General features: G+C 36.2%; 2 protein-coding genes across 9 annotated transcripts in view; one reads left to right on the forward strand and one right to left on the reverse strand.

Annotated features, from left to right (window-relative positions):
- The window catches only part of LOC105703337 (BTB/POZ domain-containing protein 7), a 42727-nt gene that overhangs the window by 9704 nt on the left and 5929 nt on the right, over positions 1 to 27094 (reverse strand). For all 6 annotated transcript variants that reach the window (XM_023432784.1, XM_012431661.2, XM_012431660.2 and 3 more), the window contains 6 exons: positions 26462 to 27012; positions 25064 to 25227; positions 24198 to 24582; positions 22541 to 22693; positions 21892 to 22048; positions 20820 to 20998 (listed from right to left, as the gene is read on the reverse strand). In XM_023432784.1, the coding sequence (XP_023288552.1) occupies positions 20820 to 20998; positions 21892 to 22048; positions 22541 to 22693; positions 24198 to 24582; positions 25064 to 25227; positions 26462 to 27012 (1589 nt within the window). The remainder of the gene's footprint in view (positions 1 to 20819; positions 20999 to 21891; positions 22049 to 22540; positions 22694 to 24197; positions 24583 to 25063; positions 25228 to 26461; positions 27013 to 27094) is intronic.
- On the forward strand, positions 1060 to 20746 carry LOC105703339. 3 transcript variants are annotated; one of them, XM_012431666.2, is made up of 2 exons: positions 1060 to 1470; positions 19314 to 20746. In XM_012431666.2, exon 2 carries the CDS (start codon positions 19316 to 19318, stop codon positions 20546 to 20548), a length of 1233 nt encoding a protein of 410 aa, XP_012287089.1. In that variant the 5' UTR covers positions 1060 to 1470; positions 19314 to 19315; the 3' UTR covers positions 20549 to 20746. The 3 variants fall into 3 exon arrangements, with proteins under 3 accessions (XP_012287089.1, XP_012287087.1, XP_012287088.1); XM_012431664.2 differs by lacking the exon at positions 1060 to 1470 and adding an exon at positions 5986 to 6278; XM_012431665.2 differs by lacking the exon at positions 1060 to 1470 and adding an exon at positions 8985 to 9151.

Genomic DNA, 27094 nt, shown 5'->3' on the forward strand with positions numbered 1-27094 from the left:
TAAAAAGTTAAGGTGATTTTTGAAACTAGAATCGATTATATAATTGCCGATGACGCGATTTTTCAATGAAAAAGATATACAGATCATAGTAAAAGAAATAAGAAGTAGAAATTACTTTCCCATTGCTTTTTTGCACTTTCGTCGTTGATTATCTTTTAAACTAAAATTTTCCAAAAAAATACATACAATCAGTTCTTAAAAACTCCTTTTTAGTTTCTAAAACCGTCTTAATGTTTTCTTCCAAACTTGCTGTTCTTCGGAAATTACGTACACGATGAAAATGAAAATCAGACATTTCCAGCTTCTACAAATCCTCCATTCTGATGCATTTAAATTCGTTTCTCCTTAAATTCTCCGTAAAATATGACATAAAACAACCCTAAGGGCAAACATTTGTTAATATCACAAACTCACATTGATTAAAACCCATTTCTCAACCTACTAATCCCCTTACTATCTTAGACCCCATCGCACAATCAAAATGACTTTCTAGTCATATACCGATAACAAATAAAATCCAGCACCCAATAAAGCAACAATTCTAACAAGTCCCCAAGTAACCCTGATTTTTTTCTGTAGATTTTGCCAAATTCCACGACAGAGATTTCGCGAGTCCCGAGGTCCCCCCAAGAATACAAGGTTAAAAATACCTAAACCCTCGCTAAACATTTTTAAGAACCGGGTATTACAATAAGTATATCACAACATCCGCTATCGGCAGCGATTATCTTATCTTATCCAATATACACGGTAATCCCTCGGGGGGAGTCTCTCGCGATTCCGCAGGGCGCGCTCCAAAAGTAGAGGACATATTTTAGCCAAAAAGTGAAGGAGTAAAAAAAGGCGGCATAAATCGCAATTCCGCGGATCGTCGTCGGCTTTTTCGCGGCGATGTCGCAATCTCCATTGCCGGTGGGTAATTAAAATAGGAACAGCGAGCTCGGTTCCCCCGGAGAGGGTCTCGTAAGAGGCCCCGACCGAGACCCCCTCCATTATTAAAAAAAGAGTGTCGTCGGATGACGAGTCATTGTTCCGCGGCTTCTTGCGACCCACGCCGAAGGAGCAGGTCGAGGAATATAAAGAAAAACCGAGAAAAAGGAAGACCGATAACGACCAAAAAAACCCGAAGAGAAGGAAACGTCTCCAACGTCGTTGCAGGGACAAATTAGAGGGGAGGAAGAGAGGCGAAGAAGTAAATACAAAGACAAAAACAGAAGGAGAGAAGAGTATCGTTAGAGGCTCTCCGTTATTCCTCCGAGGGCACTGTTCCGTTTCACGGTTTACTTGTAATTGCACCGAGAAGGCGGGTATGTAAGTGGGGTGGATTCTCCATCTCGGTGGTGTCGCTCTCGGGATAAAACACCGACTCGGTGATTTCCGGACTCTGTCTTTGCTGTTGGAACATTGGGAGCCATCGCTGGCCGAGAACGGCGAAAGTTGGAAAGTGCAAAATTGCACTCCGAGGCTAGGGTGAGTCGATCAATCTTTCGGAACGGATCGGGAAACGTACGTTCTACATATATGCGAACGTGGGACGCACACTGAGACAAATGTGGTTGCAAAATAGGCGAAGTCTCTACGAAGGATATGACTTATAGTTATGGAAAAAGAGAATACAAGGGTGGAAAGAAAGAATGCGATTTGTAAAATTATTCCTTCTCTTCGTTTTATCGTATAGTTGTGTTTCCTACCTCTTGTAGGGACTGGCGCCTATTGTACAACAATAGTGGTAATGTGTACCACTATTTTTACTTAGTATATGGACCTCGCACCTCGTGATCTGACTCGGAGGACGATGGAAATTAAAGAGCGAAAACAGAGGAGCCGCTCCTTGCTCTTTTTCTCCCCTTTTACGTGAAACAATTGCACAACGCGATGTGGCGATAATCGACCCAATAGTAAGAGAAAAAGAGATGATAGTCCTCCATTGGCTATCTTATGTTTTTGGCTCCTTCATGAACATATCAAGGGAATATTAAACTGGTTTTGTGGATTTCGTGTATTGCATTTTCATAGTTGAGCTATAAGAAACTTTGACGAGTTGATCCGCGTAAAACTATGCACGTGGGAAATGTGGACACCGCACTCTGATATGAGTAGAAAATTGGCAGAAATTGAAGAGCAAAGACAGAGGGGCAGTTTACTCGCTCCTACTCTTTTTTATTTTACGTAAAAGTATGCAAAGCGATACGAAGATAAGCGATTCGCATTCTGATCCGATTAGGAAGACGGCGGAAATTAAGGTGAAGTGAAACCCCCTTCAAATTAGTCGATTCGAATACAACACTTTTTTTAAGGGTATTCGACCAAACTGTCCGAAACGTTGACACGTCACTCCTGATGATCTAAGAATTGTCCTGACACATTCAAAATTTGGATTTTAAAAAAAAATTGTTTAACTCAGCCCAGACCAGAACCAAAATGACGTCGAGCTCTCATATTTCGATCAATGTACAATTATTGAAGGCTGATATGAGAATCGAAAGGGTCAGGACAATTTTACGACAATTTAGAACACTCTGGTAATCGATAAACTCGCATTTGAACGAGATAGAGGCAAAAAAAGTGTTGTATGTGCTTCTATGCTAAAACGATGGTAATACGAGGTCTCGGAGTGAAAATTTAGTTGACACGGAAATCACAGATGGCGCAGGGGGTCCCTCTGCAGTCAATTAGGGCCCCAGAAAGCATGAATCCAGAGGATTTCGGGAGTTTTACCTCGATTTCTTTATAATTATTGTACGAAAACGACAGATGGAGTCTGTCATTTGGTACAATACCCAATATAATTCGACACAGCTGTCAATATAAAAACGAACGTCGGCAACGTAGGCATCTTCTTTATCGACGTTGAGCAAGTTCCTCGACGTGTTTCACCTCACCTTAAAGAGTAAAAAATGAGGGGCTGTTTTCTCCCTCTTTCTTCTTCTTTTTACTTGAAACCATTCGACTCGATATGACAACGGCCAATGTAATAGCAAGATAAAAATATTGTAATATAAAAGTTTTGCTACGTATAAATGAACGGACAAATAAAAAAGAACGGAAGAAAACATCGTTACCGGCCTAGCCGAATGCTTAAAAATAAATTCTGGACTCGTTCGACTCGCGAATTCATACATGCATAATGAAAAATCTGTCGAAGCTTTTGTTAACGCTGGAACTCGTGAGTATTTTTACTGCAAATTGTCGTCAGTTTACTGATAATTATCGTTCTAGACGAGCATTCACGAGTGCGACGGGCGGTAATCACGAATGTGGTGGTCGTCTTAACAACGTCTAGTATTACGTATCGTATAACGTACAGCCCTAGATCGTGATGTTGAATTGTTGTTGTTCGCGACATTTGCAAAATGCATGCGTAGGATCGAGCGACCGAGTGATACCGATTCTGCAAAAAATGAGAAATAAGGAAAAGGCATCAAATGACGCGCACATTTTTTCAATTTATTACGCGAAGATATATTATGAATAGTTCATGAACTACAGGGGCGGCGGTCGAATTGTTAACCTGTTTCGTAACGTAATTCAAGTTAATTGCAGGAGGGAAGGAAAGAAAAGAATAATAAATAGAAAAAACGAAGGATCGCGAACTTCTGATACATCGGTCTAACCCTTCAGCTAAACCGGAATCGGTTGTCATTGCGCTTAAAAAAAGCAAACAACGAGTTTATCTACGCTGTTAAAAACATATTGTATATTTATAACAATTTTTTGAAAGTCTTATTGACATGAGATAGTAATTTCGTGGTATTTCATTTATATATTCCATAAGCTGATGTTATAGCTTTTGTACATAAGTGTATTGATTTTTTTTTACAATTTCAAAAAATTATGACGGTATGAAATTATATATATATTTAGACATTTATAATGAATGTATACCGATACACTTTTACGACATAAAATTGATAAGGTCCTGCATCTCTACCCGCGGAAAAAAAATTTACGGTCATAACAAGAAATTTTAGTTGCTTTAACAAATGTGAACTCTTGAAAATGGGACAGCAACATTTTTTTCCGGAAACGTTTTTGTTATATTGACAACAATAAAACAATTACGGCACTGGCGCGACACAAATTCTATTCATGGTTGCAATATTCTTTTCTAGCGACAATAAACTGTATATCGCTCATTCGTTTGAACTATTACAATACTATCTTTTTTACTGTTGCTACAACATAATTTTACGACAAAGTACTATGCAGTACCTGGACCATTGAAGTTATAAAAAAGAATACGAAACGAGCTTAACAGCTAGTTTGTCACAAAATTCGAAATTAGTCCAATGACTCGGACTAATATGTAAATGATTATTCTTCTCTAATTGATTTCGCAAGTTAAAGAAATATTTGCTGAAATATTTGCGATAAAGAAAAATTATTTCATACGGAAAACGCGGTTTTGCGCTGAAAAATGTCTGAATAGGCGTGTATACACAGAGCTAGACAATAAATTTGATAACGGCGATAGGCTCATAAATTTTCATGATTTTTTTTTTTTTATTAATGCGCATTTTGATAAGTGATTGAATCATCTTTGAGGTAAAAATTTCGTTCTAGACTGGATAACTGAATTGACCTTTGCTAGCGAAAAAACGAAAGAAAATTATTAGCGATAATGTTTAAAAAAAGGAGGGGAAATATCCAGAGTAAAGAGGCGAGAGGTCAAATCGAAGATGACAGGCTCGACTACCAAGAAAATGCATTACATTTCATACTTTTTTTCCTTTTTTTTTACCGAGCACTTCTCTGAAATATACGAGATTCATACAATTGCCGCTTTTTTACAATTACCCGTGTTACATATCGGCATTTTTTTATTAACAAAAGACGCTGATATTAATTGTAAGATCAAATGTTCCTATTTCTACGAGATACGTTGCTGGCGAGAAAAGTGCGAAAAGTCCAGGTCATCATTTTCTTTCTTCGGAATCATCTTCTTTCCGCGAAAACGTCACAGTTACACCGATCAGAGGTACAAACATGTCAAGTTTTGAAATACAAAACCGACGACTAGGTTTGTATTTTCAATCGGCAAACAGCAAACTAGATGTTTTTCGATTTATCGGTTTCAACTGCAGCGAAACAGAATCGTAAAAACTCACACAGGTTTTCTCGATTCTCAGCTTTTCGTCGATTCTGCCGAGAGTATATAATAAAAATAAATATATAAGAAATAAGAATCCATAAAATATTTAAAGTGAAAACGAACACGCGAGATTTAATGGAAATTGCCAGCGCGATTGGTAAAAGAAAAAACAAGATACACGGAGTAAAGAGCAAAATGGACGTATGTTTCTAATTTTTATTCATCTTCTGAATTTTAACCATGGATCTTTTCCCATGAGAGGGAAGTGAAGGCAATAAAAGGAAAAGGGAGAGAAAAGAGTGGCTATCCTTTCTTTCTCTCTCTTCCTATCTCTCTCTTACTGATAGATAGATTTTCTTCATATTGCATTACGCATGTAAAAAGTTTGCGCTGTTTCAAGTAGAAAGATAGAAAAAGAGCGAGAAAATAGCCTCTTCGTCTTTTCTGTTTCAGAACTACAAATCAGAACATAGTTCATAAATCACATGCAAGGTTTCCCAATTTCCGGTTGTTTGTGGCTTCATCGGAATAAAGAATAAAAAATAAACATAACGTTTCGACATTTTTTCGTGTTTGATAACAACCAGAATTTTTAAGAGCAATAATTTTGGTCACACAGAAGCTTCCTTTATATTTATGTTGTTAAATTTGTTGTTTTTTTCTTCGCAGTGTACGAATGCAATAAATTTCGAATGCACAGAAATGGGATAGATAGAAGAGAAACATAATTCATAAAACACGGTTCCATATCTTTCGCCTTTTTTCTTGCTTCATCAGATCGAAAAACAAAATATAAACTTTAAACGTAGAAATTTTCCAGTGTTTGATAACAGTCACTATCTGTAAATGATTTTCGATTGTCCCGTTCTATTTCAGTCGCATATAAATTTCTTTCACATTTTCCTCATCGAATGGATTCGTTTACTTTGTCGGTAATGTAAGAATGCGATAATCTCGAGTGTAGGTCTTGCACTCAAGCCATGTGTTTGACTCAAGATTCGCATATGATTGTCCGTTCCGATAAGGTGACTATCGATTTTTTATCAGTTCAGCCATTTACATTGGCTCAGATGAATCCACTAGTTTCTTAGGGAACATCGCAGAAACGAGTTCATAATTTATGGCGCATCTGTTTTAGAAAGAAAGATAAAAGAAACGCACATGCCGAAGTCGAAGGAAGTACTACGTGAGTACCCTTGAAGCCAATTGCATACAGTTTAGTGTTATCGGAATCCGGAAACAATTCGATCGTTGTTTACATAAATATGTCGGCAAATCATTAAACAACGCTTTCTTGTTTTAAAAACCCATATATGTCCGGAATTATGAAAGCGATCTGTCATCGTTCTTTTCAATTAATTTCACGTTACGGTAATTTAAGTGTAACACAAAATATGGGACATCTTAATTTTTTTTTAGATTTTTTACTTTCATCACTTTCATAACTGCACAATTAAAGAAAAATATTGAAATTTTATACAATTTTTGTTGGAAGTGTTATTCAGACATGATATACTAATTTTATAATAACATTTCCAAACAACATTTATAACATATGTTATAAATTTAACACATAAGCGTACTCATTTTTCTACAAAATTTCACAAACTTCCAATATGACGTTACAAAATTACAAGTTTATTTTTAAGTTTATCATAAATTTATGATAATTCACTTTTAAGACATGAAATTTATAATTTTACCACAACCTTATGTATCAAATGTGTATGAAAGTTATGAATATTTTTAGTAGTGCGGGCATTTAGGGCGGAATCCGAAATTCTTGAGTAGTCGTCATCGTTTATTTTGCAATTTTTAAACTTCTACTTCTGATATTCGACGTATACATGAGTCCGATATTACGTTATCAGAAAAAAGTTGTTACATTCGTGATAAGAGCCGGCGCAAATACGTCCGATAATAGTGCCACGCTATAGCGAGTAATGTTGAGACAGAAAACTTCACAAGACTTCTTAGCTTTTTTTTTCATATTGGAAATCAGTTAAATGGGTCATACTGTTAAAACAACTCAGTATTGCAAAGCTCTAAAAACACGGGTTTAACACTAGAACCACCAAGACCAATTAAAATGACTGGTTTCAAATGGCCCATCCTACACAAAAAAATCCGCCGGTAGTTCTAGTGTTAATGTACATAGTGAGTCAAGAAAAGAGGAAGGTATATTGGAAGACGATAACTGCGTCATAGCAAAAGAAAGAGTAGATAATAGTGTAGCTGTTATTCTCAGCAGTGTCAATAATACGGCTGCTTTGTTATAAAAGTATATGCAATAATATTAGTCTCTATTTTTATTTTTACGTATTACAATTTTTTACCTGCATCGTTAAAAAATATATTGGATTTTATATCATTTTATAGAAGTTTTAATCCTAATCGATGTACCAATTTTATGAACATTTATTATACGTTTAGTACATAACTGTATTGATTTACCTACACAATTTCACGAAATTATAGCATGATATTATAAAATCATAAATTTATTAGAAATGTACTAATTAATGTACTAATTCACTTATAAGAGATTAAATTTATAATTTTACTACACCCGAATGCAGGTAGTAAAAACCTATGAACTCTATGAATATGTTTAACAATATGTACATATAAGTCGGAGAAAAAAAAATGGAAAGCAAGCGTATTAGGGTGCAAATAGACTAAATGTGCGAAACTATCTTTCTTAATATTACGGGGACATAAGAACGCAACATTGCGAAAAATATTAGCCGAGAATACGACATTACGGGAAATTGTTCTCGCATTCCATAATACAAGTCGGCGCGAAAGAATCCGATATTACTGTCGCGCAATGCCGAGTAATATCGCAAGAAACGCAAAGTGGACGACACCGACCATTAACGGGTTGTTGTTCTCATTTTTCGAAATAACCTTAATTTCACAGGTGATTTCGTTTGAGTCGCCTTCAGATTTACCATAAACAGCGGTAACGATGAATTTCCCTCCAGAGGAACATAATTTTGTTTAACACAGCTAATCGCGTTTTTCCCTTAAATGTGGCGAAAAAGAGAAGCATGTTGTAAGAAAGACACGGTAAATATTACCAATAATTAATTTAATTACTCCCCCATTTTGGAAAACTATCTCAAGCCATATTTACAACTTCATTTAGCTCAACTCCAATTCGTTTGATACAGTTTATGGATCACTAGCTGTCAATTGTGTCGTTACCTGCGTTCATTTCGTTTCCTTTTTTTATAATAACTTCAATAGCACAAGTTTTAAACAAGAATTCATAGTAAAATCTTGTTTAGGCCAATACTACCAGATACGCTATATGTGAAGTTTCCTCATGAGAGGATATTAATATAAATTGTGCGTGTTTTTTTCCTACACGTGATAAGGAAACACAAATATCCTCGCTACGAATAATAAAGACAACGAAATTAATAGACATCTTCGTTCGTTAATAAGTTCCATGATCTGATAGAGAAATAAAACGAAGTCTAAGATTCTAGTAACATTATAAAGTTTATATCGTTAAAATGACTTGGTAAATATTCATTATACATTTTTAAATAAATGTACAATTCTATATCATGTTATGATGAAGTTTCACGCGCATCGCATTCTTCCTTAGGGCATCCATAATCTCATGAGTTTCAAATGATTCGGTGCACCCAATTTGGGGAAAAGTTTTATAAATATTAGTACCTTTTCCTATGTATATATGACACTTTCATATCACCTTAAAACGTCCAATAACGTCACTTATTCCACTAACGTCCAATAATGCTGGTTCACCTTAAAAGTACGCACGTCTCGAAAGCACGTGACTTCCTGAACGGTGACATACTAATCGCGACGAATAATATCGCGGCAAACGCACGGTGGATGATACCAACTAACGACAAAGGGGGAGAATAAGGGTCAAAGTCGAGAAACTAGTAGATCTGCTCAGTTGTCACTCCTTCGTTGCATCGTGTTCATTTGCCTTGCCGCGTGTCTACGTGTGCCAATTGCTTCACATACTGAAACTCTACGGCGAATCGAGGCGCAAAATAGATCGCACGAACTTTGGTAAGTCGAGGATCCTCAAGCATCAGCTTATCAAAGCAGCGGGAAGAAACAGAAATACGCTCCCAATTTCGGCTCCATTTATTAGAAACAGCAATTGGCCAAAGTTCCACAAATCTCATTTACTCCGTTAGTTAAGAAAAGGGAAAAAATTATATTGGGTTGTCGGAAAAGTCATGACGCATTTTCTTAACAAATGGCGTAGAAAAAATACGTCATAACTTTTCCGACAACCCAATACTTTCAAAATGGAAGACTAAAGAAAAGAAGAGAATGGCGACGTTTCGTTTCCACGCTTGATCCTCGATAACTTTCCTTTGAGATTCTTCGACATCATAAGAATAGATAATTTAATGGAAATATGGATAATAAAACAACATTTCCATCGACCAACGAGAAAAAGATCTACTTGGAAAGGGATTTGATTTTTCGACTTTTCATTTCCAGTCAGCTGAGATGGATCGCAGATTCGAGCTGTCATATTTTTTCTTTACATCTTCCGTGATAATACATAATTATTTATGCGCAAATATTTCCATTGTGTATTCCGTAGTAAGATATAATTATCATGAGTTTGGAGAGAAAAAATAGCAAAAAAATGTAAATATAACAATTGCACAGAAGGAGAGAAAAAGAGAAAGGATGACAACACTCGTACTCGCGAGCGACACTCGATCACTTTCTCCGTCTCTTCGAAAGCTGGATTTGGATCAGTGATTTCATCTGTCACTTCAATTCCATTCTAAGTGTGGGGACGATTAACTTAAGTTAAATCGGCCTTAACCGACTGCCAAAGGAATCGACCGAACGACCGGAGACGCGGATAATGTTGGACGCGCGAGGAGACTCCTCGATTCGTGCAAGAACATTTTCGCGTCGACTCCGTGAAATTATTTTGTATAGTGCCACTACAGAAATTGCAGTGTTTGGCAATACCTTCGAGTACCTCGACTTTCTCGAGAGATCGAGAATTACTAAACTCGATTCTAAGTGAGATCGTCATCGCTCGGCAGTGATTTACACAGAGTTGAAAAAATCCAATTAACCTTCACATTAAATTGACAAAATGAAAAAGCTTAATCGATCTCGGTTCATTATCGACTGTATTCGCAGACTTCTCGACTGGTTAAGTTACCGATCGTCCGATGTTACTTACTAATAGAACATTCAAATTCGGTGTTTGCAATTTGCAAGTCCTAATATTTTTAGTAATTCCAAATAAAAAAAAAAAGAACATTTTCACCGTTATCAAAGGACAGCATTTACGATGAAGTCTTGTTCTAACTGCAGAAATAATTGCACAAACGTTTGTAATTGTGTCAATCGTAGATGTGACCGTAGGAGCAATATACAGTTTGTTATTGTTAGTAAAGAATATTTCAACCATGAATATAATTTGTGTTGCCCTCGTGAAGTGTAGCTTTTATATGAATACAGTGTAAACATTTCTGGAAATGCAATTTGTTGGCACTTTTTAAAATGTTACATTTGCTGAAGCATCTAAAATTTCATATCATGATCGAATTATTTTTCTGCATGCAGAAATTGCGGTTTTGGCCACGCTCCGAGTACTTCAACTTTCTCAAGAAATCGAGAATTACTAAACTCGGTTCTAAGTTGGGTCCTTATCAAATGATTGCGATTCACGCGGAGTTGGAAAAAATCCGATTAGCCTTCGGATAAAATTGACAAAATAAAAAACTTTAATCGATCACGATTAACTATGTATTATATTCATAGACTTCTCGACTAGTTAATGATTCTCCGATGTTAATTATCGATATAAAAATCCAAATCTGCCTGTTTACGATTTTCCTGTAACTCTTATTATATATAACCCACATAAAATTTGGATTACCCGGTAAAAAAGACATTTGCAATATTAGCAAAGGACAGCAATGATGATAAAGGTGTGCTCTTACAGCAGAAATGACTAACGGTAAACACGTTTGCAATTGTATCAAACGTAGATATAACCATAGGAGAGGTTTTCTTATGAAAAATATTTGCTAAAATAACAAATAAATTAGAAGCAACAGCCATAAAAATATTTTTGGTGCTATTCGATCAAACGAGCAACGTATAACTTGTTATTGTTAGAAAATAATATTGCAACCATGAATATAATTTATATTTTCCCACAGAATTGCACAAAAGCAAATCAATGTTTGTTAAATCCATACAGTAAAAATATTTCAGCAAAAAAATTGTTGACCGATTTTCGAATGCTCTTCATATGTCAAAGCAAGTACACTTTGATATTATGACTATACAATTTTTTTTGCGCGTTATACAATAGAATAAATGACACAAGATTGCTCAATTAATTGCTGACTAGACATTCAAATATTAACCACGATCGACGACGCAGTTTCGATATTGGACATCGATTGAAATTCCAATTAATGTGGTGTACAAATCAGGTGAAATGTCAAATGGAACAAAACTAATGTTCGATGACTCTTTTGGCGTTGTCGACAGGAAAATCAACTATGATTACAATCACGTTTGAATCAAACTAGAATCAGCAATGAGTGTTCCTATCGACCATTATAATTTGATTATCGATGGATTGACTTCTCGAAGATTGTTCTTTGAGAGCGACTCATCGTTAATTCTCAGGTCACATTAATCTCTTTTACATACAATCGTTTTTCATTCGATCTTTCTGAGAATTGTGAAATTAATTAATGTAGAAGTCAGATGTCTGATTATTTACTTTTAAGAATGTAGAAACGGACAATTTTTACAGAGAATTTTCATCTCAGACAGCTCGTCTGCGAATTCCTATGCAAATACCGTATTGCTCATTGCCCTACTTGCAGCTCTTAAATAATCTTGGCACACAAGTCTAATACATCCGATTACGTTCTCCGTCTATTCCGAACTCACTTTCAAGCCCACGACGTATCCCCGCAAGTAAAAAAGCCCATCTTAACCCCCCCGAAGATTTTTTCGCAACATAAAGACGTACACTGACTTTGATTCCTAGAATATCCATACAAAACTTAATAGAAACTCAAACCAAATTCTACATTCCCTTGAATCAACTCAGGAAAAAGTGATAAAAGAAGAAAAACGATTAAAGGTATTTTCAATATTATAAAATTATTATTATTTACTTAATATTTGTTTTAACGCAAAGCCATCTTTTTATCCATAGTTCTTAATGATGGAATTTACTTCCGTGGGAATGGGTGGGGGGATGTTTCAGTATACTTATTTTTTAATTTAAAAAGATGGGGTACGTCATTGTACAATTTTGGAACGAATCCTAGCGAAATAGAAGTTGAAAAAAATCTTCTGATGTGATATTTATTTTTTTCTAGTGAAGGTGGATTGGGTCGTGTCGTGTTGATGAACTAATTTTAACATTAACAATCATGGGAAAATTGTAACGCCGACGACCTAGAGGGCATGTTAACGAGTCCTCCGGTGCCCTCGAAGTCAATATCTATGCTCTTGACAGGCATATGTCATTATCTCGTTCTGCCAATACTGCGTAGCCATATCAGGATATGATATTAAATCGGCCACGGAATTTAATCGATTACCGCCCAGGATCGTAATAGCAGAGTCATTTTAAACAAATCACCGGAGGCGTGGATTTACTCAAAGTGAAATCTAGATTGACGTGTACATGTTAATAAATTACGCCTGGAAATTGATTTAATCCGGTACGAATTGAGTGCAGGGGTCATTTAATTAAACAGTAACTCACTGTATTTCGCGACTACATATTCAACGCGTTCCATGACTAATCCCGTTCAATTATTTCAGGGCTTCAAATATTTGTAGAAATATTTAAAAACATATACACTGTTAAAAATATTTATGAAATTATACACTTTCAGTACATAAGGTAGTAGTCAAATTATAAATTTGATGTCTTAACAGCAAATTTATAATGTCATAACGTCAAGTTATGATTTTGAGGAATTGTGTAGGAAAATAAATGCACTTCTGTATTGAATTTAAAACATAAAATCTTATAATATTAGTTTACCATGTCTGAATAATACTTCCAACAGAGGTTTTATAAGGTTACAATATTTTTTTCAACAATGTACTTCTGACATGCGGTGTTCAGAACATTTTTGAAGGTAATTAAACTAGGAAATATTTTATAAATATTTCTACGCAGCATTTGAAACTGCGCCATCTGCATTTATCTTGTGCCATTTAAATTACGCCGACTGAAGAAGAACCTCAAATAATGAGAATCAGATTGAAATGTAAATGTTAACACGTTACGCAATTGACTTTGTCAGATCCGAATTAAGCACAAACATCAATTAGACGACGTTCAATTTTATGACTCATCATCGGGTCCGATTTTTTTATTGGTACTTCTGTAGTTGTTCATATTGATGCTTTGTAAAAAAAAATATATTTTGAAAGTTTTACACAAACAATTCATTTTTAACCCTTAACAACAAACATGCTTTTTTAGTATCGTGAACACGATCACGTGGTCTCAGAGACCATCTTAATTTGTTCATTATAAGATGCAAATAATATCTGAACCGTATGAAAGTTAAGCCTTTTAGGGCAATTAAGCATTGCAGTAACCAAATAAAATTAATAAAGAGTATTAAGATATTGTATTAATAAAAAGTACAGAGAAAGGGTATGGGGTGATAAGAGGATGAAGTGTATGACTGGGTTCAGTCAGGTCTGTGAGACTTGTTCCAGTCTATAATTACGGTGATGCGAAAGTGTCGTCAAAGAGATATCGTTTATGAAACTTCTCCAAATTGGGTGTACCGAATCGTTTCAAACTTTACAACGTGAATATGATGGCTATAATGAAGGTCTCGACACCAACGAAATTTCAATTTTTTTTAAATTTATTAATAGGTATTTTTAAAATTGTTGAGAAATGAAATTTTATGGATATCAGGACCCTTCTTTATAGCCTCCATATTTACGTTGCAAAATTTGAAACGATTCAATATATCCAGTTCGTAGAAAAGTTTCGTGAACAATTAACCTTTCACATGCCAGTTTCACATTCCCTTAAAGGTTAAAATATCAATGTACTAAAAGTGTATGACTTATATAAATATTTTAAGTGTGCTCAAAATAAGCATGAAAGAGAGACATTGGGTTTAAATATATTTCGATATAATCTTTAAATCATCTCTGCAATACTTTAAATAATATTTTTAAAGGCCTTAAAGCTACATAGAATTTCTTTTCATTTACAAAAACACTTAATTAAGGTGTACAACTCAGTAACACGGAGTTTAAGAGGACATTTTTAACGAAATATATGAAACATTATAATAACATTTCCATCGATATCTCACGTACTTTTTAAGCAAATATCTGAAATGTATTATAACATTTCCATCGATATCGGGAACACAGGCCACTTGACCCAGAATTCGCTAACGATAGCTCAAAGTTCAAACACTCGCGATTGTGCAACGTCGGTTAATTTTCATTGTAAGATAAAGACTAAAAGACGTTTCATTTGCAAACGCTGCCTTTTCGGCGAAGATACGAGAAACGTTATTTAAACCGTTCTTGTCGATACCGTAAGGACGAGAATGCACGAGAGTCATCAATTATGTTTGACCAATAATTCACGTAACATTTGACGGTTCAATTTGAAAATGTTTGCGTTGCATAACCGGCCTTCTATCCGAAGATGTTCATTACTTATTCGAGAAAATAACGACAGTTTTTGCGATAAATTACTTCCCAAAAGACCCGAAGTAGTGGAATGCACGTTTAGAAATAATATATAATTATTGGCTATAATCGTATAAAATGTATTACAAGAAAACATGTTTTACACATTCTAATGTCCGCCCTTTACACGTCGAAATCAACGTTTATATTAATACTTTATGTTTATAATTAAATAATAAATTGGTGTTAACACTTTACGTTCATTATTAAATTATAAGCGAGTACGTACTCGACGCGTTTATATAAAATACGTGGAATAGATTAACTTCGTCGTCTTGTAAATGTTACAATCCGAGCATAAAATAATTGATCATTATCGTTCGCTGTACTTTCAATTAACGCAAATATATTATATTACAATACATGTCTCTTCTAGATTACCGGACAAGCACACCGAAAACCTAACATGCAAAATCACTGTTTCTTATAAATATCACGAAACTCGGTAGAGTTTCGAGCCAAATAAATTTTTGAGCGAGAAACACAGCGTTGCGTGCTGAGAGAAACGCGCCCTGCGCCCTTGAGTTGACGAGACGCTACTGAGTTCTATATGCTAAGGATCGAGATTTCAGGAGTGCAAGAAATGGGAATCTACTCTCTCCATTACTATAGAAAAAGAAATGAACATCTGATCAGCTTAAAAATCGAGTAAAGATCAGGAATTTTTTTTAATTTACCCGGCTCCGATCGCTAGTATCTACGTGAAGATCCTACCTATAGCATCTTAAAGTTTTTCAGCACTCTCAGAATCGTGGTTCTGTTATCATCATCGGCGCCGCCCCAGTCACAGACATAATAGGTAGACTCTCATATAATTTTTGGGCAGTTAACATGCGACACCGCCTCGCGCGGGTCAAAAAGGAACTATACCAATCCCAGCTTTAAAATGACTGGATTTTTATAGAAAAAAGGTTTCTTACTGTTTTTCAGATCGCTGAAGCCAAATCAGATAAGTAAAAATTTTAAACTGATTTTATTTTTATAAGAAAAAAAGAATTCTCTAGAATCTTGGAATCACTGAAATAGAATATGACAGCAGAATACGAATTTCAAAATTCAAAATGGCGGATCACACAAGGTGAATAATATAATTCCAAAATGATTATTATAAAAACGATTTAGCGTGGTTTGTATAGCCGCTTAATCCAAAACTGGTAACAGAATTTCGATATTCCAGATGGCGGATCCAATATGGCGGATAAAAATATATAAATGCTTGAATTTTTACAACAATAAGTTTCTCACGGTATTCATGACCGCTGAATCGAAATTTGACAACGTAATTTCAAAATGCAAAATGCCGGGCACGAAATTACAAAATTGTTGCATTTTTTATTAAAAAAAAAATGGGTTTTCCCAGATCTACAAGGTTGCTGAATCCAATTCTGGAAGCAGAATTTAATAATTGAAAATAGCTGATCTAATATGGCGGATAAAAATGTAAAAATGGTTGGATTTTTATAAAGTTGGGTTTCTCGCGGTTTTTGTGGTTGCTAAATCCTAATTTGATACAAGAATTTCAAAATTCACATTGGCGGATAAATTATGGTGGTATTAAAAATGTTCAGGGTGTTAATATAAAAAAAATATATTTATATATACCGCGTAGTTGAAATATACATATTCTTAGTAACTTCTTATCAAATTACATGTTTGTAGTACTTATATTTTGATATTATAGGACTGCATCAGATACATTTTCCGATTTTATTATTAATAATAGAGACATTAACATTTTTTTACCAAAAGCAGTGAAATCCCCTCAAAACACCTTCGGTGTACAAAAATTTAGCCAAATACATTTATCTTTATTCAATTAATTGCAAAAATAACTCAAATTACTCCCTTCCCATGAAAAGCTCAAATCAGCTATTTTTGCCAAATATCGGGTGCCGAGCACCCGAAGTATAGTCCTAGCATATGATCATTTTGGTGCTCGCCAAATGAAATATTATTTTCAAATTTAGTTCCTAATTATTTTATTTGTTTCGATATAGTTTTTAATGTTTGTCTTCGGTTTGAGGAAGCAAAAAATCTTGTACATACAACATATGTGAAACCAAATGTACTGTGACATTTGGCAAAAAGATTTTAGCTGAGACTTTCATGAAATGTTCTACTATGTTTGGCTAAAATAGCTGATTTGAGCTTTTCATGAGAAGGGAGCAATTTGAGCTATTTTTGCAATTAAGTGAACAAAGATAAATGTATTTGGCTAAATTTTTGTACACCGAAAGTGTTTTGAAAGGTATGTTTGACCCTAGATCTACCAAGGGGGATCAAAATGACTTGTTTGGCATTTCTTATAATTAAGTTTATAATATTATTTTTGTATAGTTCAAATATATTTTTAGAAAACTAATATATTTTCGTACATCTACTTTGTACAAAATTACTATAAGAGACATGTGTTATGTTTGCTCAATTTTTTATTCTTGTTTTATTAGTTTCTTCATATTGTTACGTGGCTGTAACAATATCTTCGCGCGTGTATAAAAACATGTGACGCTTGTATATATCAATATACTTCTGTTTTCGATGCTCTTGCATCGCGGAAGCTATTTCACGTTCAGTCAGAAAGAAATGCTTACAGAGAAAACATTATTTTGTGCCATAATACTTTTAGAAAATCGTAATTATGTTTTTTAACGTAATCTGCAGAAATATTTTAACCCATAAAATGACTTAGAAACTATGACAAAATTTTCACGAAGCAGCAAATTATTGAAATAAATAAATAATGTGGATGATTCAGTTTATTATTCAATTTTCATTCATAAAGTAGAAAAATATATGAAAACGTAATAATTGCTATGACTTTTCTTAAATGACTTATTAATTGGAAAAACAAGTAATTTTGACCCCGCCGGTAGAAGTAGGTATACGTCAATCGCCGGTTGTTCTAGTGTTATGTAGAGAAAAAAAATCATGTGTGGAAAAATGTTCATTATTTTACAGCTACGTTATATCTGCCCGACGTTCACGTATTTAAAACGTGTATTCCACTACTTTATGTTTATCGTGTTACCTTTCTTCCGGCGAAAAGTAACCAACGATTACATGAAAACACATTTAGCGCAATTGCATCTCGTCATGCCATATATATTTGATACAGCTTATTTACATCTCCTCGTTAAACGATTCAACCTTCGAACGGTCGGAAAAAGCGATCGTGTGACGTGCCGATAAATTAAAACCGGCGATTATTCAAATATTGTTTATATATGGGGCCAGATCTCGCGAACGACTATTAACGACCGCTCGAAAAGACATTCTTCACTCTAAACGGATCGAGGACAAACTAAATGTTATTACCTACACTTAACATATATTGCTTGCTCTCGGAAGGCCGAGTAATTGCATGGTACAGTCAAGGCACATCACTTTATAACAAATGGCATTATTTCTTTATAATGCATCCGTTTCTAGTTCCGTTGGCGTTAATGTAAACAAGTAAAGTAAACGTTCTTCAAGTAACAATCTATACACGGTGACACTAAGATTAAAATAACGATAACGAAGCCCACTTAAAAAGCCAGAAATAGAGCGCCACACTGTTAACAATATTGATAAAATTTATACACTTTTGGTACGTACGTAAATGTGAATTGGTAAACATTTATTCTAGATTTCCAAATAAATTCATAATTTTATAACATTATGCTATAATTCTAAGAAATTGTGTAGAGAAATTATCACACTTATGTACTAAACTTCATTTAAAGTATTATATATTTTATTTGAAAAATGTTATAAAATCAATAAACCAAGTCGAAAAAAACGTCCACGTACACCGAAATGTAAGAACTAAATTTATGAAAACATTAAGACAAAATTATAATATTGATAATCATTTTAGACCAAGAATTAGAATATTATCGGTAATTATATATTTTAACCAAAGAGAATTCCTTTGTTACCCCCAAACTGCATTAAAATGAATAAATAAGAACAATTCTATACATGAAAACTAACACCTACATCGACATGTAAGGAATAATGTTGTGAAAACACCGAGTAATTAAGGCCTTTAATAGTAACACTACCCGCACTTTCCAATCAAAAGAACCTTTATCGCATTAAAACCAAGACTTCTTACATAATTTTCTATAGAACTTCCATATATTAAGGCGATAAGAGATTAATCATCCATTATGAAACTTTTCGCCGAACTGGGTGTACCGAATCGGTTGAATTTGACCACATGAATATGGAGAGTCTGAGAAAGGCCCAGACACCCATGAAATTTCATTTTTCAAAAAAAGATTAAGAAATGTATTAAAAAAACTTTTAAACATTACATCTCTTGAGTGTGAATCTCTCCTGATTCAAGTCCTCCGCATTTACGTGGTAAAATTTCAAACAATTCGGTTCATCCAGTTTAAAAAAAAAGCTTCATAAATGTGACCCCTCAGACGCCACTTTTATACCATTTTAAGTAAAGAACTATATTTCACATTCCTAGATATGCCTGCCTTCGAGGACCAGTGTCCAGTCAAGGGACTAGAGGGCCTTTTAGAAGAGAGCTTTGGCGAACCTTTGGAAGTACAACACGTTAATTGGAGGCGCTTAACCGAACCGGGAGACAATTACGGCAGCCTGATAATCTCCCTAGACGTAGAAATCGGCAAAAATGGAAATCAGGAGACATTACACCTCGTCGCTAAACTCCCACCGTGCACGCAATATCTCTTGGACCTGTTCGATAGCCCGGTGACGTTCCACAAGGAGATCTATCTGTACAGGACGTTGGTTCCCGCTCTGATCGAGCTGCAGCTCGAAAATGGGCTGCCAAAGGACAAAGTCGTTCCGCTGGTTCCACAATTTTACGGCGGCAGAATGGGCCTATCCAACCGGGAGACGTTCGACACCCAAGCCGCGCTTATCCTGGAGAACCTGGTAACGAGTGGCTACTCCACCGAAGAACGGATATCTGGGATGGACAAGGCGCATTTAGAGTTTGCGGTGAAGAGGTTGGCAGAAATGCACGCATTGCCCATAGCCTTGAAGCTGAAAAAGCCAGAGGTCTTCAAGACCGCCATAGCACCAGCCTTCGTGCCCCCTTCAAATGACACGGCTGCAAAATGCATCTCGGGGATGATCTCCAACGTCCACGAGGACTTGAGGAACATGGAAGAGGCGAAGCCTCTGATCGGCAAGATAGACAGGACCTTGAAGTTCAGCTATGACAAGGTGGACCTTGCGGGTAAGGTAGAAGAGCCTTGGGGGACTCTGGTGCACAACGACTTCTGGGTCAACAACATGCTCTTCAAACACGACCATTCCGGGAAAATAATTGACATGAAGATCGTGGATTTCCAGCTATATGTCTACGACTACGGCATGAAGGATCTCATCTTCTTCCTGATGTCAAGCGGCAGGAATGACATCATGGAGGAGAACCTCGATCGGCTGATCGACCTTTACTACGAGTCTTTTATCGGGTGCTTGAAGTCTCTGAAGGTGGATGTTCAAGAGTTTTCGAAAAAGTTGTTCATCGACTGTCTGAACAAATGTGCTCCCGCTAAACTGGCACAGTGCCTGATGATGACTCAGGTTATCCAAGCCGAGCGGAATAAAGCGGCTGATCCTCAAAAAATGGATGAATTGAACAACTTTAAAGCCACCGGACAAGCCTACGAGCGCAAACTGTTGGACATCGTGAGAATTTATGACAAAAGGGGATGGTTCGTCAATTAACCAGACGACTACTTTAGGAAAAACTTGCCAAACCTGCAGCTAACCGTAATGCAGCAGCTCGCCAAACGTCTTGCCCGAAATGTGTCTTTCAGAGGGCTTTATCTATTTCTGCTTATATTACTGCTTTGTATTATAGTATAAAAAAAGGGCATTCGATATAAGATGTTCGTGCCTTGTAATAAAGTCCATTTAAGCAGATTACTTGTTCAATGTTAATTCGTTGTAAACACAGCGGGGAGCTACATCATATAAAAATATCAAGTCTACTTACCTCGAGCAAATCGGCTACCGCATCTGGCAGGTTGAACTCTCTCACCACGCGAAGACGCACTTGTCTGTTGATTTCGTGACGAGAAGACAATGGCAAACTTGCAGCACGTAAACAACTGGGTGACTGCCTCAGTTTTTGTTCTCGCTTCAACATGGCTGACATTATCGCCGAATCTGGAACTGAAAACACCCCTATTTTTATTCCTGTTTGCATATTACCCATTTGTATACAACGTGTCTCATTTTAAATGATTCATTGGAAAATCTTCCACGATCCAAGAATTTAATCGAAAAGTTGCGTATAAAGTTACATGGTTTCGAGGGGGAAAAGTGAGAAAAATATGAAGGAAATGTAATATTTACAATGGTGGCATCACAGCAAGCAACGTTTGTTTTTTTAATGCAATAATATTTATTTTTTTCAAGTTTCTTTTTTGNTAAACATGCGTGCGGGCAAATTCAATTACTCATTTGAAAAAATAGTGGATCCAATATGGGTGACCTCCGTTCGTAAAACTAACGACTCAAGTAAATTGCGAGCATTTTCAAATTAAACAAATTTTGTGTAGAAATAATTTATTTTTCAAAACAAAATCAACGTGCCCAAAATCATCCTTCTATGACAAAATATAAGCAGTTGAGTCGTTACGAAAAGATCGTACGAATTATACAGTAATGTTTATTTCTTTAACTTTTAACTACAGAGAAAACTTGGGGAAAGAGTGTCAACTTTTGAGTGAATCGAGAAATAATTCCTCCAAAAACTATAATTTGTCAAAGGTGAAACTTTAAAAAAATATTCAATTAAAAGTAAGCGTTGCTTGCTGAAACGTCATCATTGTAAATGCATTTTGTTTCATATTTTTCCAACTATTTCCCTGGAAATCGTGCAACTTTCGAACATTTCTTTTTATTAAACTCATGGTTTGTAAGATATTCTAATGAATCATTTAAAATGGCGCACTGTGTAGCTCTGCAATGGACGTATTAAATATTGTACATGAATGAAATAGATCACAATTGATTCTGGCCAATCGGTAAGATACTTTGTTATTTAAATTACGTGCGATTACCTGGAAGAGCTGCCGCAAGAACGTCTACTCCAACAGTGCCCATTGGTCTTGGTTTATCATCAACCATATAGAGCGTATCAGGTATATCAGGAATGTATCGCGCCCTGCGTAACCTTACTAGTTCTGCTTCTTGGACCAACTGCTCTTCGACTAAAGCCTGTCGAAAAGAAACGATTTATCAAATAAACAAAATATTTCCCGTAAAATGTTTCAGCATTCATAAAATGAGCCTCTGGATGTTAAGGGGATGTGAAAGTGATATCGGAGGAGTCAATCGTTCGTGAAAGTATTCCTCGAAATGGGTGTACCAATTTGATTCAAATTTAACCACGTAAATAAAGAGACCTTGAAGTAGATCCTGAAGTAGATAAATTTCATTTTTTATAAAAAATGTTGAAAATAACCGTAAACAAATTATCTTAAAATTGAAATTTCATAGGAGTCAGGACCTTGCTTGTAGCCTCTGTATTCACATTGTAAGGTTTTAAACGATTCGGTACACCCAGTTCGGAAATAAATTTCATAACCGAGACCTCTTTCACACCCCTTTCACACCTTAACTTTAAGAATATGTAATAATAACGCTCTTTCAGGTTTATTGAATGTATTCTGATATTATAAAATTCTTATTAAAGCAAGTGCAACACACCTTTATTTCCTCGTAGTAAGGCATAAATAACCGAGGCCTCACGAATAGACCATTCTTCTTTCCTCCTCTGATCCAAGCATTTACTCTCAGATTCTCATTTTCGTCCCCTATCATATGACTCGGTGGGGTAGAGACTAATCCCCTTCTGATAGCCTATGGAACCATAATTTCACTATTAACAATCCTATGTAAGTACTTTTTATGAAACAGAATTGCAGGAATCAAGGGCTCAGAAATTACAATCGGTGCGTGACCGCCACACAGGTTCGAAGTGAGCTTCTAATTATAAGTTAACAAGAATTCTTATTAATTATTCACAATCATTCTTGACAAATACCCTTGTGCAATCGGTACTGGTTGCTTTGAGCAAAACAATATTAACACATAAAAATGATTATAAATAGTAATGAACTATAAAAAAATAACGAAAACGTTTAGGCAGAGTGTGTCAATACGAAGACGCAAAGATGAATGCAAATAGTGATTAACTTTAAAAACGAATAATGATGCCCGGTTCCACCAACCTCGGTTAAATCATTGATTACATAACCGTAGGTTAAAGTTAACGTCTAAGTTAATCATGGGTTGAAAACGTAAATGTTCCACCACATTTATTTAGAGCGTGATTAACTAATCGTATACACCAAGTAAATCGAATTGTCGGTAAACGCGTTCGCGTAATTGACTTTGATCGACTAGAAAGCAAGATAAATGCGTCCTTATCGAGACACGAAATCCCCGTAATTTAATGCAAGAAGTTATTTGGTGAATGCTAGACTCGAGAAGTAAAGATCTTTGGTTAAGAATTAATATAAAATATTTTCAAGCGTACTTCCATGATTAAGAAATTGTAAATAAAATCAAAAACGTCTTCATCCGTTTTATCATAAACAGATGTTAATACATACTGAATCTAATCCATGATTTCCGCACGTTTGTGCAGTTTTTAGATTGAAGTTCGATTAAGTGAAGCTAAACGATCGAATTTGGCTGATTACCTAAACGGCAATTAATGAAAATTAACCCGCCGTTAAAGTGAGGTGGAACGTACAACTCGTTGTAACCGAGGATTAGTTTTTTGACCGAGGTTAGTGGAACTGGGCATTAAGATAAGATGCACATAATAACGAGCGGCGATATTAATGTCAATTTTGCTAAGCCAGAAGCACAGTTACTAACTGATTTTTCAAATAACACATTCAAATAAAGTTAAAATAATAAAAACTTTTACATTAATTGTGTTACTAGTAACACACCCAGATGAATGTAAGTAGTAATTAACTGTAAGAAAGAAAAAATAAATGCACATTCCTTAATACGAAAAACTTACGGTCAACTTATACTATACGACAACGGCCGACACCTATCAGTTCCTACACGAGTACCGATCCGACATAATTTTGTTGCGTTAAAACGCAACAAAATTTAATTGTCTATTGAAATAGAACCGTTTACATCATCCGACACGGATTCGCATGTTCTGTCGATGCCGGATAGTGTGAATAATTTCATTGAAACGCGTGTTACAAAGTTATGTCCGATCGGCACCGGTACGTGTCGGTTTCTATTCGATTGTATGAAACTACCTCTACACCTCCTGGAGTGTCACGAGAAGCTTAACCGAAGAAAATCAGAAAGGTCGACTGGAATTACGAACCTGGGACAAGACTTCGTTATTAGGAGGCAAGATATGGTCCATCCTGACGAGAGGCAAAAGCTCGCTGAGAATCTCCCGGAGCTCGATGTCGCTGAGGTCTCGTTTCTTGACACCCTTCCGCGTCACGGAATGTGCCGTGTGACTGAGCAAATTAGGTTCCCGGTCCTCCATGCGACGCACCAATTCGTGTTCACCCCATTTCAGAACAGCTTGCAACACCTCCAACTCACTTGCTTGTAGAAAATAACTTTGCAGCACATTAGCTAAATGAGCGTGGTCCAATTGGTGGAGAACCGGGGAGGATGCGACTGCCTGGAACTCCTCTCTGAGATAATGCAGTGCTTGTCTGTGAACCCACGCTGATCCGTGTGGCTGGCTGCCCCACCTGATAACAGATAAAATTAAAAATAATAAATAACGAAAACAAGAAACAAACGTTGTTACCCCGATAGAATTACTTGTCCTAATAAAACTTATTCCGTGATGTCGTAATAAACTCAACTCAAATGTAAGCTAAGCTTGCAAGGACGCTTTTTATTTTAATTAACCCTCTATGACCACCCTGAGTTTTTTGGATACAAAAAAAAACAGTTAAACTGAAATATTCGTCGTAAGTATTTTGTTCGTTACTAAAAAAGCTGCCAATATCTAAATTACAAATTTAAAGGCTATTGAAAAATGTAGGAGAGATCTTGAAAAGTAGTCCTGCATTTTCTCAAATTTCTAGAACCTTAATGAAAAAATTGGGTCTGGACAAAATGTATCTAGAGGAATAACGAAGGCAGTAAAGGTAAGGATGATCATGGAGGACTAAACAATTGAACAATCAAGAATTCACCTTTGTATCGAAACCATATGTAAAATACCTGAGCACTGTCGGGAGCGAATCCAATGTAAGCCACTCCAAAATGAGATCTTCGCATCCTTGAGAGAGAATATCCAACTCCAAAAATCTTCCAATCTGATACAACTCCATGGCTTCTTCGATAGGACTGGGTCTCGTTCGCCCGGTATGGGTCAAGGCTTGAACCTGAGTTATAAAAACAAAGCTATCACGTTAATTTAAAGAAAAGTTGTGCGATCACCATGCGCGTTGAAAGTGGAACTTCTAAGTTAAAGAGATTAGATATTACTAATTATTCTTTTATGAAATGACCTTACGCTTTCAGTGCTAATTATTTTGGGCATAATTATCTTTAATTTTCATTTTGTCAATAATTATCCGACAAAATAACGTACGAATGCTAACAAAATGTTTACGCAAATTGTTCCAATGCTAACACACAAAGATGATTAAAAATAGTAATGGACACTAAAAATAAAATGTACGTAAATTGTATCAATACTGTAAAAAAAATATGTATGTAAATCATTATTAAGGGGAAATGGTGCTACTCGACAAACTTCGAGTTGACCGTGCTGCTACGTAACGGAGAAACAGTGTGAACTCATCGGACGTCAGATCATATATATCTAGACCTCGTATTGGATCTCCCACTCTCAAATTTTAAGTAGAATGGCTTTAAATGTATGGGATAAGGGGCCGCTTCACGTGGTATATTCATTTACCCCTTCTGTTGCAAAGCGAAGTCCACAATATATTCTGAAGTCTGATCTTTACATGTACACAACGCACCCTACTTCGTGCGGCCTTTTCACGTGGTACATTCACGTGGAATTTAGGTCTTTCACTGCAAAGCGAAATCTATATATATATAAGCTACTTCCAGGTCGCGCTTCCTCAACATCGGAACGACATGATGTAAACTAGCGCTCATAGCGGAAATTCGCTACAGTTCTATGCGAAGAAAAACCTCCTCAGTAACATACGTCGCATATTTACCCTAAAAAATTTCTAGTTTGGTTATTCATCAATTCCCAGTGATAAAGGGTGAACTTGACAAGTGTACAACTTTCCCTGCAAGTTCCTTTTTTATTTTTATTAATGATTACGTAAAACAGTGCCATGAGTGCTGAACGGGTAACGACAGAAGCCACGTTGGACCGCCACGATGAGCTGCCAGTGCGGACCTTTACTCGCTATTTATATTTTTTGTGAAAAATAATTTTAAAATCTAGCTCCGCAGGGAAAATTATAATATCTGAAGACTGCAATTTTTTCCATTTAAATTATCCATGGTACATCCTGTTCAAAGATTTTTAGATACGAAATTTCCTTGCTTTCAACTCTTCTACACAAAGGAAATGATGTACCATTTCCCCGTAAGAAGTATCAGCCGACAAGATTCGCAAAAACGTTATACCTCCCCAAGGCTGCCAGCACCATTTCCGCTACCACTGCCTCTTAAGATCAGCGACAGATCAACGGTGTCTAGGTACACGGCGTGGAGCAGGACCCTGGCATACCGTTTAGGTATGACGCACTCGTCAAGTACTATCCTCGTAGAGACGTGAAGAGCTCTTTCGGTATGGTCGTCGCCCGACCTTGTCCTACGTTGTATAAGATTCCGGAAGAAAGGAGACCTGGCAGAGAGTATCGCCTTGTGGCACGGCAGCTCCAACTTGGGCCGAAACCCATACTCCGAGCTGCCGCTGTCGGGTCTCTGGTAATCGTTGTCCGACGTGAACACCAACGCGGCATCCGCGTAGTCACCGGTGTCCAAGAGGTATCTGAGATCATGCTCGAGGGGATTTGGCGTGCCGAATTCGTCGCCGAGTTTTCGCAAGAGTTTCGCGTCCATCGACGCATCGTGAGAGCATATATCACCTGTGTACAGGTAGCGCAACAGCGCGGAGAACATCGACACCTCCAGATTGGGAGTTCGAAGCTCCAGGCAAATTCGAGCTCCATACCCTGAAATCAATCCATAATTAAAGGGATGTGAAAGTGACATCCGAGATATCAATCATTCATGAAGCCTTTTGCTGAACTGGAT

The sequence above is a fragment of the Orussus abietinus genome, unplaced genomic scaffold (genome assembly GCF_000612105.2).
Source record: "Orussus abietinus isolate OABI.00-Male unplaced genomic scaffold, Oabi_2.0 scaffold442, whole genome shotgun sequence".
NCBI classification, from domain to species: Eukaryota; Metazoa; Arthropoda; class Insecta; order Hymenoptera; family Orussidae; genus Orussus; species Orussus abietinus.

Bases quoted from the DNA above. Each gene is read 5' to 3' on its own strand.
- LOC105703339 (XM_012431664.2), top strand. From the start codon at position 6,254: ATGCCGAAGTCGAAGGAAGTACTAC. The intron at 6,279-19,313 runs GTGAGTACCCTT...TCACATTCCTAG, and splicing joins GAAGTCGAAGGAAGTACTAC to ATATGCCTGCCTTCGAGGAC.